General features: G+C 35.8%; 2 protein-coding genes across 3 annotated transcripts in view; one reads left to right on the top strand and one right to left on the bottom strand.

Annotated features, from left to right (window-relative positions):
- pla2g12a (phospholipase A2, group XIIA) overlaps positions 1-1,848 on the top strand; it is a 2,948-nt gene extending 1,100 nt beyond the window's left edge. Inside the window, exon 4 of the mRNA XM_016249134.1 lies at positions 1,543-1,848. Coding sequence (XP_016104620.1) covers positions 1,543-1,661 — 119 coding nt within the window. The 3' untranslated portion in view covers positions 1,662-1,848. The remainder of the gene's footprint in view (positions 1-1,542) is intronic.
- A 1,072-nt stretch (positions 1,849-2,920) lies between these two features.
- Positions 2,921-7,888, bottom strand: saraf (store-operated calcium entry-associated regulatory factor). Of its 2 annotated transcripts, none has more exons than XM_016249120.1 (6): positions 7,609-7,888; positions 5,900-6,078; positions 5,328-5,823; positions 4,718-4,883; positions 4,095-4,186; positions 2,921-3,922 (listed from the first exon to the last, which is right to left on the bottom strand). In XM_016249120.1, the coding sequence occupies exons 1-6, from the start codon at positions 7,685-7,687 to the stop codon at positions 3,897-3,899; spliced, it is 1,038 nt and encodes a 345-aa protein (XP_016104606.1). In that variant the 5' UTR covers positions 7,688-7,888; the 3' UTR covers positions 2,921-3,896. The 2 variants fall into 2 exon arrangements, with proteins under 2 accessions (XP_016104606.1, XP_016104598.1); XM_016249112.1 differs by having other exon boundaries at positions 4,718-4,886.
- Between the last annotated feature and the right edge of the window lie 4,966 nt (positions 7,889-12,854).

Here is a 12,854-nt window from a genome sequence, read left to right on the forward strand (position 1 = left end):
AATCATTGCAGAATAAGGCCAGGAACTTGCATTAAGAACGTATATGGGGTTCATTTTGATTCAAATATTTACAAAAATATATTTAGAAGACCTTCAGAATTTAAAACATTTAAATACGTTTCTTTTGAGAAGCAATTGCATTAAACACAGTAAGATCGGTTGTATTTGGATGTGTTGTTGTTGCTGTTGTTTTTATACCCATACATGCTTTTAATAATTTTTAGAACATATATCGTTGTTCTAGTGTTTTTTTCTTCATCGTCTTTATTTGATTTATGTATCTATGTACTTATGTCCAGTAGGTGGCGGAGATGCACCTCGAGTAAGTGTGCCAAACTTCATCAGTCTGGAAAATGTTATAAAGCCATTTCTAAAGCTTTGGGACTCCAGCGAACCACAGTGAGAGCCATTATTCACAAATGGCAAAAACATGGAACAGTGGAGAACCTTCCCAGGAGTTTCCGGCCGAGCAAAATTACCCCAAGAGCACAGCGACGACTCATCCAAGAGGTCACAAAAGACCCCACAACAACATCCAAAGAACTGCAGGCCTCACTTGCCTCAGTTAAGGTCAGTGTTCATGACTCCACCATAAGAAAGAGACGGGGCAAAACTGTCTGCATGGCAGAGTTCCAAGACGAAAATGATCCCCAAGACTTTTGTGGAAAATACTCTGTGGACTGACGAGACAAAAGTTTAACTTTTTGGAAGGTGTGTGTGTGTGTGTCCCATTACGTCTGGCGTAAAAGTAACACTGCATTTCAGAAAAAGAACATCATACCAACAGTAAAATATGGTGGTGGTAGTGTGATGGTCTGGGGCTGTTTTGCTGCTTCAGGACCTGGAAGACTTGCTGTGATAAATGGAACCATGAATTCTGCAGTTTACCAAAAAAATCCTGAAGGAGAATGTCTGGCCATCTGTTCGTGACCTCAAGCTGAAGCGAACTTGGGTTCTGCAGCAGGACAATGATCCAAAACACACCAGCAAGTCCACCTCTGAATGGCTGAAGAAAAACAAAATGAAGACTTTGGAGTGGCCTAGTCAAAGTCCTGACCTGAATTCTATTGAGATGCTGTGGCATGACCTTAAAAAGGCGGTTCATGCTCGAAAACCCTCCAGTGTGGCTGAATTACAACAATTCTGCATAGATGAGTGGACCAAAATTCCTCCACAGTGCTGTAACAGACTCATTGCAAGTTGATTGCAGTTGTTGCTGCTAAGGGTGGCCCAACCAGTTATTAGGTTTAGGGGGCAAACACTACTTTACACAGGGCCATGTAGTTTTGGCTTTTGTTTTCCCTTAATAATAATAAACCTTCATTTAAAAACTGCATGTTGTGTTATCTTTGACTAATATTTAAATTTGTTTGAGGATCTGAAACATTAAAGTGTGACAAACATGCAAGAAATCAGGAAGGGGGCCAACACTTTTTCACACCACTATATATATATAGTTGTTGTTTTTTTATTTGCATATCCTACTGTATTTCTTGTACATTTTGCTGAGATCAAACCGTATACCCATAATTGATTTCACAGCCTGTGAATCAGCAGTGACTTTGCTCTTTGATACTGTGATGCACTTGGGATGTAAGCCATACCTGGATAGCCAAAGATCATCCTGCATTTGCCACTATGAGGAGAAGGCTGATCTGTGAATGGTTAATAGGTTTATGTAGAGGTTTGATTGTTTATTGTCTCAGGGTACTGCAAGATGCAATACAATTAGTTTCTTCACTTTGTATGCATTCATTGCAATGTCATAGTTAACGGTGTATTTTGTAATTACAGAAAATTTTAAATTATTTAATATGATTATAAAATTATACATACTGATGTGTCATATATATATATACACTACATTTATACAGTCGTGGTCAGAATTATTGGCACCCTTGGTAAATATGATCAAAGAATCCATCACAATGAGAAAAACCAAAGAATATATTTCTGATGTGCAGCAAAAGATAATTGAGCTTCACAAATTAGAAAGTGACTTTAAGAAAAGAGCTAGAGCAGTGAAAATTCCCATTTCCACCATCAGGGCAATAATTAAGAATTTCCAATCAACAGAAAATGTTACAAATCTGCCTGGAAGAGGACGTGTCTATATCGTCCTAATGCACGGTGAGGATGAGTTTGAGTGACTAAAGACTCTCTGAGGATCACAGCTGGAGAATTGCAGAAAATAGTTGAGTCTCCGAGTAAGAAAACCTTAAAAAAAAAAGTCAAACCACGCCTACACTACATGTTGTTTGGGAGGGTTTCAAGAAAAAAAATCAAGAAAAGAAAATGCTCTCAACCAAAAACAATCCCCAGCATATTCTGTTGTCAGACACGACTTATAATGGGCCAGGTTTGGATCTTCCAACCGGACAATAATCCAAAAACAAACCTTAAAAACAACACAAAAATGGGTCACTGAGCACAAAACCAAGCTTCTGCTATGGCCATTCCAGTTCCCTGGCCTGAACCCTATAGAAAATGAGTGTGGTGAACTGAAGAGGAGAAGCACCATCATGGAGCTGGGAATCTGAAGTGTCTGGAGTGATTCTGGATGAAGGAATGGTCTCTGATCTCTTGTCAGGTGCTCTCTAACCTCATCAGGCATTATAGGAGAAAACTCAGAGCTGTTATTATGCCAAATGGAAGTTTCAAAAAGCATTGAATAAAAGGGTGCCGTTAATTGTATCCAATGTGTATTAGAGAAAAACATTTGTCATAATGATATTTCCCCCCATTTTAAATTCTTATTCTCCAATGAAAGGGTAGATTTATGTGATTTTTAAAAATAAAAGATCGAAATGATTAACAATGCAGATTTATTTTCACCAAATATCTCTCAGCACGTGTGTATATATATATATATATATATATATATATATATATATATATATATAAACTTGAAAGATTCATCTTGTGGAAAAGACTTGTGAAACCTTGATGAGCCAGTAATCTGAATCAGTAGACACATATGTTCAGGTGAGCATGATAATTTAATGGAGATAAACTTCAAAAGATCTGTACACAACTGTTAACCTACAAACGTCACCCTGACTTCATTAATATAATAGTTAACGTGAAATGCCAAATAGTCATAGCAAGAAGAGCTTTAACAAATCAGAATTTTAATGTCAAAAGCAATGAGTAATAGAGTGAGCCAATAGACAAATTATACCTTAGCAAATTAGAATGTTTTCACAACAGCCAGTGGCTAAGAACTTTATCACAGTATGTCCAGTAATCTCACACACTCAAAAAAAAAAAAGATTTTACATAACTTTACATGCCTTTGATTTGATCTTTTTTATCAAGAAAAAAGTCCACATGAAATTCCATTTGCAACCCTTTTGTTCTTTCATATTTCTGCAAGCACTTATTCATTGATAATTTATTAGATTGTCTATACCATAATGGAATCAGAAATGAATCTGATGACATTTTTTCTTTGTAATATGGGTGAATCATTACAGAATAGGGCCAAGAACTTGCGTTATGAAAGTCAATAGGGTCCATTTTGATTTAATGTTGACTTTAAATATTTACTGAATATTTTTATATTAAGATTCTATATCATCTATTTATATAGAAAATAAAGTCCTTTAGAATGTAAAACATTGAAATAACAGTTTCTTTTGAGAAGAAACTGCATTAAACACTTAATAAACAGTAAGATCAGTTGTATTTGGGTGTGTTGTTTTTTAAACCCATAGTGAAGGCCAGAATGAAAAAAGGCAGGTTGTTTTAAGAGAACAGCAACAAACCAATCAAAGCAATAATATGCTATCTAGTTTAGTTTTGGGCAATAAATGAACAGTAGTATGAATAAAAAGTTGTAATTCCTTGTAATATGTCTGTTGATCATGTCCAATGTGAGAATTGAGGTTGCTCAATCATCTTCTTTTAGTTCCTCCAAAACCTGCACCAGAAAACACCATAAATAGATCTAATTTCCAAAATACACATCTAATTGGCTTCTGATGGCCTACTCATGGCATTATACAGTACAGTGACATTATAGGAGAGAAATGTGCTTTGAAATAAACACAAAAGCACATCTGGAATCTGTAACTAAATTTGCTATAGATTACCCGAGGCGGTCCGTGTTCCTGAGCTTGTTTTTGGTGCTGGAGAAGGTTGGTTGGTGTAAGATGGTCCTGCGAAGCCCATGGGTGGCTGGCGTCTAATATCAACATAAAAGTCAGGTGAAGACTGAGCTACAAATTACTGCATTTAGATTTACATTAATGCTGTTAGCTTAACAGACCATTTCTTACCAAAAAGGCCAAAACTGTTATGATTACCAACAACATTTGCAAATAGTCACAATACCAATGCTGTGTATTTATTTGATGTGTGGTTAAGCGAGTTGTGCATACTGTAGTAGAGAGACTATGAATGATCAATAATGACAATTTATATTTATTTTGGGAAATATGGAGCACTTGAGAATATGATCACTTACTGGTCTTATGCAATGCATCTTATTTTTGTAACCACTGTGATCTTTTGACTTGACTGCCCTTCTAGTATTTTACATATCAGGGATATTTATATTTGACATCTTTTACATTATTTTGCTTCTTTTTGGACCTCAAATTGAAGTGTATGCCTTGTCAAAAAACGAAATAAAGGTTATAAAAAAAAGATGTAGCCTTGATACATACAAGTGCTTGCTATAAGTAAATTATGTGAGGATATGTTGCTTGCTTGCCTCTGATTCCCAAACAAATATCCCAGAATTCCACCTGTGCCCATTCCAGTCCAGAATCCACCCCCACCACGTCCACCAGTGTTTCCACCAGTGAAACCGGTCCAAGAACTCTGAGGTCTGGTGTACGCATCAGAAAAGCCGTACCCGGGCCTTGAGCTTGAGTGGTCTGCTGAGAGAACCCACAAAACAGGAAATATTACACACTCCCCATAAATAAATATGCAAATATTATGCACATTTGGTTACACTTAGACTTTCAATGTCATCACTTACCCCTCATGTTGTTCCTGTATTAGTTTCTTTATTCAGTGGAACACAAAAGAAGATATTTTGAAGAATGTTGGTAACCAAACAGTTTAGGTTCCCATTGACTTATACTTTTATTATTATATTTTTGACCATACAATGGGAGTCAATGGGAAGTGAAACTGGTTACCAACACTTTTCCAAATGTAATTTGTGTTCCACAGAAACAAGAAAGTCATACAGGTTTGGAATGACATGATTGTGAGTAACTTTCATTTCTGGGTAGCGGATCCCTTTACGTCTATAATAATAATAGAGAATGGAATCATATTGAAAATGACAGACAGATAGATTGATTGATTACCTGAGTAATAATCTGGTTTGAATCCAGGCGGCGGTGGCTCCATACCCTGGCTGTTATCCCATGTCCCGCCGTATCCCTGGGATCCATCTCCACTGTAACCTTGGTGGCCGTGAGTAGGACTGCACAGAAACATCTTGTATACAGCATATGCCACCAGCAAAAGGAAAGCTATCACTATAAGCCCACCCACTCCATCACCAGACGGGCCATTCTGGAAGGGATACTGGCCGTTAGACTGTTGAGAATGGCCTCCGCTCTGCTGCTGCTTATGATTGGAAAAGCCTTGGAAGAAGTTCGAGGCAAAGTCTGAGAAGCCCGACGAACCCCCTGAGCCGTGCGTGTGCTGCTGCCTCCCTTCTGCCGTGAGCTCCAGCATGTACTCCAGACCGCAGGAGCCTCTCAGCACATATGCGTCATTGGGACTGTTATAGCCTTCACAGGAGACCTCCACGCGCCCGAACCTGTACGCGTTGTCCATGTCAGCCTTGCATTCCCACTATAAGAAGAGAGAGAGTAATACTATGAATAATGTAGATACATATAGTATGCAAGAGGCAGTTTTGGAGTCTTACCTGTGTGTCTATGCCATCTGATCCTCTGTTGTAACACTGGACCACCTCAGGAACGAATGATCCACAGCCAGCTGATCCTCCGACACACTGCAGCTGTGGCACAGGACTGGAGCGCCGTGCAGTGGTGTAGCGGCCTCTGTGGAGCGTGAGCACCTGAACATCACGCAGTAACACAGCCTCTGTCGCAGAAAAAAAGATTTGATTAATATTTCTTCTTATCTGACCACACCCCCAAAACATTTGGTATCACACAAAAGCGTCGGATGACCTCTTTAAGAAACAGAGATTTTATAAGATATTTCATTTATATTATACTTAAATAAATATATATATTAATTATATTTCATATTTAATTTTCCTTCTGGTTCATATTATTTACTGCATATTTTATAGTCATTTTAATCAAATATATTATTTATATTATCATTTTGGCCACACACAACTTAAAAGAAGCACCAACTCTTCTTTTTAAGATACATTAATTATAAATGCATACATCTGATGTATGCAGATGATTTGGTGATTTTTTTTTGTCCATATAGTGCTGGTCTTCAACAGTTACTGAGGATTTGTTCTCGATATGGTTCAGAGTTTGATATTAAATATAATGGCAAAAAGAGTAATATTATGATTGTTAGGAGTAGGGGGGACAGGAAACTGACATTTCCTGACTTCTCTCTGTCTGGGAGTGTCCTTAAGGTATGTAATGAGGTTAAATACTTAGGGCATTATATAACTGATGACCTGTCTGATGATAGGGATATTTACAGACAGTGTTGTACGCTGTATGCCCAGGCCAATATGTTGATTCGCAAATTTGGCATGTGCTCAGGATCTGTGAAGACTACACTTTTTAAAGCATACTGTACCCCTATGTATACTGGCCATTTGTGGCGGCATTACAGAAAGAGCAGCATGCAGAGACTTAATGTAGCTTATAATGATGGTATGCGATTGCTGCTTAAGGTGCCAAGATGGAGCAGCGCAAGCCAAATGTTTGTCAGTGCTGGGGTGCCAACCTGCGCTGCTGTGTTGCGCAATCTCATGTACAGATGTATGTGTAGGTTATCAGAATCTGTAAACAGTATAATTTTAACACTGACAAACTTGCCACTAAGTTCAGTCAGGCTTTTTTCAAATATGTGGCATCATTGGCATTTTCGTACACATGTAAATATGTGATATTGTGGTTTTTGTCCTTGTGTGTGTTTTTGTATGGACCGAGTGTGTCCTTAATAAAAAAAAGTTTGTTATAAACATATACATAATTTATATTGTTCCCCTTTATTTATATTATTATTATTATAAAGAAAATATCAAAACACATATTTATATGATCATATTGGCCCCAAAACCACATAAAAGCACCAACTGTATATTACAAAACGTTACATATTCAATGTATATTAGTATATATATATATAAAATATCACGATTCATATTTTCTTATAAAATACTCATAAAACATCATCACGTTTATATTGTCATATCTGTCACACACCCAAATTAATTCTGTATTACATAAAAGTAATATTAGTCAAATATTATCACAGCAGGTCACAACTTCCACTAAAGCTGCACATTTAGAGTGAAACTTCAATGCAAATACTTATTTTACTCAGACTGACGGCCAGTCTGTCTTCTCTGATATGCTTGACTTGATTATGATTGTTTATTTCGCCGTAAGGTTCACATAAAAGATATTTTACCATCATTCCAGCAGCTGATGTGAGGTATAATCAGCAGCAAGAAGTGCAGAAACAAAACTCCGGAAACAAAGCTCCTCATTTCTCCCGTGATGATGGAAAATCTCTTCTTTATGCTTGAGTACTGAACTGGGTTGAAATGCCTCACTGTAAGCCAGTACGTGGCTTTCACCAATAAGTGAAAATAAAGTCTGATGTAAACAAATGTAACTGACAGTTCAGCAGCGCAACATCACTCTTCTCCCGCTACTTCCGCTTCCGTGTTTCTGGTGAAGTGCAGACGAGCCTCTCATTATCGCCATCTACTGACAGGTGCGTTGAATTACATTACGTTGACCTCCAGTAATAAATAGAGGTGGTTTTTAGAATGCCAAATTGTTGAAAATGTAAGTTTCTATTCTAGTAGTAACTTTAGTATCCTGGCTAAAAGTTTTTTTTACCGTTTATCCATTCGAGTTAACATTATCTGTTTCAAATCACACCTGTTAGCAGTGAACTCGTCTATCTTTTTAACTACCTATTTATTTCATAAGATGAAAATAACCATTGGAGAAGACTATGTACCTTTATTTAGCCTACAGTTTTTACAATCAGTTTTGCACTAATAACAGAACTTTCATGTCATTTTTCGAAACTCTAGACACATAATTCACAACCGATGATCAAAATGCACATTCATTGAACTAAAATCAAAATGACACAACTTAACATCAAAGTATTCCTATTTCAAAATGCAACTCTCGCATTACATCTGAGTTGAGTGTCTATTCAATTCATTACGATGATCTAACTATCAATTGATACAACTGCTCAAAATGCTACATAACTGTTGCAATGCTCTTGAAGCATAGTTTATGGAAAATTATGAACAATATTAAATGTTTAGATAATGAAAGCGAATCAACTGAGGGCTGAGTATGTTCAGGTATGATCAGTTTCAAGATGACTGTTGTTGGGAGAGAGAGAAAAAGTATTTGTTTTTCCAACAATACGCAAAAGTCTTTTTAGAGGGTGATAAAGCTGGAAGCCGAAGCATTGTTCAATACTGAAGCCACATTTTCCAAACTGTTCACACATTCAGCGATACAGAAGTCTATGCGGACCAAACTGTGAACCATTTTTTTATTGCTTTCAGACTAAATGCATGCAGTGATCACATTTTTCAAAATCCACAAAGACTTTTGTCGTTCATACTCTAAAATCTGCGAAACATTATACATTTTCAGCACATTTTTCAAAATGCTAACAAACTGCTTTCAAAACTGATAAAAGCTCATTCAAATCAAATCTGTCCATTTCTGCGGGAATTATATTGAAATAGAAAATCTTAGCAGAATATTTGGTAACACTTTACTTGAAGGGGTGTGCATAAGACTGACATGGCACCTTCATAATCATGACATGACACATGTCATGAATATGAAGGAGGTTTTATGTATGTTTATGACAACTGTCATTAAGTGTCATTCGCTCAGTTATGTAATTTTTAATGCAAAGATGACATTGTTTGAGATGTCTTTGTTATGGGCTATGGTTAGGGGTAAGGGTAGGGGTAGGGTTAGGTCAAATAATGTCATATTTGCATTAAAAATGACATAACTGAGCGAATGACACTTAATGACAGTTGTCATAAACATGCATAAAAAACCCTTCATATTCATGTGTCATGTCATGATTATGAAGGTGTCATGTCAGTCTTATGCACACCCCTTCAAGTAAAGTGTAACCGAATATTTATTAAGAAATTGAATAATAATTATTCCAAACGCAACTAACTGCAATTTCAGCTGAAAGCCAAGCCAGATGTCCTATTTTTAGTCTTCTTCTCGTTCTTTCTTTCTTTCTTTTTTGGTTATATTTTGATAAATGGATGGCTTCGGAATGATTTTGTTTGGAAACATAGATCAAGGAAGACATTGTTTTTTTAGGGGGAAAAAAGTGGCAGAGACAGTGCTGAACATCCATCCATCTATTCCATACATTTTCCAAAGTACTTGTCCTATGTAGGGTCTTGAGGAGGCTGGAGCCTTTCCTGGGTCATAGGCAGGAAAACCCTCTGGACAGATGGCCACTCCATCACACACTGTAAAAAATGATTGTGATTTTAACAGTAAAAGACTGTAAAAATGCTACAGTAAAAACATGTTAACTGGTTAACAATAAGTTTTCATATTATATACGGTGAATAAATGCTATTACATTTAATGTAATTTCACAGTAAAATACTGTTAAAAATACGTTTTTTGGAAGTGAAAAAGAAAAAGTCATTGTATAAGTTACAGTAAAAAACCACAAACTGACACTCCCAGAATTCCCTGCATGACACTTCATATTTGATGTTTTTTGTTGAAATAACATGTTTCTTCTTACTTTTTTCTTATCAGTTGTGTACATTAGGGTTCAATCTTACATCTAATGTTGTTAAATTAATGTGTATTGCACTATTTCAGTATCAAGTGCGTCACCAGGATGGGGTTTAGTGTTTGTGTGAACGACACTGTGCACCTTCTATAAATGAGTATTGCCCTCCTCAGCTCGTAGAAAAGCTGTTTGTGATGAGCATCATGTGACGTTCTCATCACCACCAGTTTTTGGTGGTTATCAGTTCATTACAATGGTTCAAAACAGATATTAACACTTAAAATATGTTGGTTTATTAACATTACATCAGTTAATGAAATACGGTATTTTAATGTGAATTTAAGTTAAGTCTGTAAAACCTAAAATGTTGCTACCATATTTTTTACGGTGAAGTTCTGGCAACCACAGCTGCCAGTATTTTACCGTAAATATCACAGATTTGTTTTTTACAGTGCAGGGATGACACTCACTTACAGTCTCCAGGTCACCTGTCCTGTATGTCTCTGAATTGTGGAAGAAACCCAGAGGAAACCAACGTCAACACAGAGAGAACATATAAACTCCACACAGAAAGGCCTCCTGGAGCAGCAATCCAATACTGCACATACTTCATTATACTAGACGTGCTGTTGATGTTTTTTTGTTTTTTTTCACAAGCAAGTTTTGTAAATGTTGATGGGTTTTTGTTTTTTTGGTATGTAAAGATATGATCCATTTCACAAAGGTTATTTGGGGGGGGGGGGGGGGGGGGGGGTGCTTTTCTCATTGATTCTTTGTGCTGTAATACAGTCAGTAAAATGTAAAGATGTTATTCTTATCCTATAGTGAAATACTTATGACAAATCATTCAAACTTCAAAGATAAAAGTTCATAGTTATAGTGTTACAGTGTTTTTTAGACCAGTGTGTTATGAATGAAATGTATATTTTCTGAATGAGAATTGTTGCCAGTGTTATGGCACAAGCTTATTTTGAGACGTATATGAAGTGTTTTGTTGGTCTGAGTGAGTTTTGGAGGTGAGATATACAGTTTGGTCCAGATTCATGTTGGTAATGCAGACTGTGTGAACAGGTTTGAAAATGTGACTTCAGTATTGAACAACGCTTGTTAGCAATTGAAAAAAAAATCTGTAATGATTCCAGTGTCTGTACTTTTCTCTCTAGTCTATTACAATGATGTATGAATGTGTAGAACCGTAATGAAGCTGCATCATGTGTTTTGAACAACTATATTTAATGATTGTACTAAAACTACACAGTGAAACTATGGGTATCTTGTGTGTGGGTGATCTAAAGTAATGTTCCTATGATATTTCATAATAAATCTTCTTTAAAGATATGAACGCAATATGCAAAGTTTTGAACATTCGACAGTCTGTGTTACAAATAATGACTGTTTTGAGTTTTGTGTCTAGTTTTGAAAAATGACATCAAGGTTCTGAAAAAATTGGTGACAAAATGATTGTAAAAAAAACCTAATATCATATAATATAAAATGATGTAATATCTGCTGTGATAATTATTGTTTAATCTCAAAACAAATGTTTGTGGAGGAAAAAGTGCTCAACCAAGTCAAGACAATATTAGCTATCCAAATATGAACTAGTTAAAATTTCAACTGAGCGTATGAAGTGGAATTACAATTTATCATATACAAGTATATGACTTTACATCAATTATGATTGTTTTAATGGCTTTGCAAGCTTAAACTTGCTTTGTATTCATAGATTTACATCAAAGACTGTATCATCATCTCAAAGTGCTCAAATTTAAGTGATATTTTTCCTTTTCTTCTTCTAATGTAATATGAATAATATATCATCACATACTGTATTTGTTATCATATTGGCCACACCCCTTGTATTACATACAATTTTTTAGTTTTCACATCACAAAACAAAGTTTAGGCACTTAAGCTCAAAATGAAAATTTTGAAGAATCCCCCCCCCCCGACGCAAAAAAAAAATCATAAATACTTGAAGTAATACTGCTTTAGTGTAAGTTTAGAAATAATTTTATTTTGTCCATCACTCATGTAAATACACAGAAATTAATAATGGATAGACACATATGTATTTAACTATACATAGGAATACCGGTCAAATGCAAAGCTGTTGGGTGCTCCATTCCTTTAGTACTTTCACTTCCAAATTTCATTCCATCATCCGAAATGATTTAAGACAGGAATGAGAGAAACAGGCAGGGATGAATGATCGGTAAAGAGTTCTGCAAAGTGCACTGAACTCTCTCACACATCTACTCACATTAACACCAGCTGGTAGCTCTGATAACAGTAGAGTCTGTTAAAGTTCATGAACACTGCAGTCTAGACAGATGATGATGCTGAAGATGATGATGACGAAGACACCCTTTAGCTCAAGAAATGACAGCTTTTGCTGTAACTGATTGTAAAAAGAGAGCGATTACTGGTTCTCTATAAGCAGAGAATGTATTGTACTATTCATTCATTCATTGGATTTCGCCAAACGAATCACACCAAATTAAACCTCAGTCCCAGAGAATAAACATATAAAATATCGCCTTTACAAATAACAATGAATGTGGTTAATTATATTCAATAGTACAGCAAGCACTCCAAATCTTTAGAGTTGGATACTGATTATTTGCAGTTCTACACTTTAAAACAATATTGGGCCTAAATTAAAGATTTATCTATTGACATTGCATAGAAAAATTCCATCCATTTGGATTACAGAGTTTTAACAAACTAATGAATGTAATGCATATTTGCCAATTATGCATGAACGAAAAGAAACAGGTTAGATTTCTGTACTCAAAAAAATCATTGCATAGTTATTATTAAATGTTTGCTTCTATTTGATTTTAAATAACAACTTTTAAAATGCATTTACTCAAATACAATTTACT

Source organism: Sinocyclocheilus grahami, unplaced genomic scaffold (assembly GCF_001515645.1).
Source record: "Sinocyclocheilus grahami isolate Dianchi unplaced genomic scaffold, SAMN03320097.WGS_v1.1 scaffold25.1, whole genome shotgun sequence".
Classification (NCBI taxonomy): domain Eukaryota; kingdom Metazoa; phylum Chordata; class Actinopteri; order Cypriniformes; family Cyprinidae; genus Sinocyclocheilus; species Sinocyclocheilus grahami.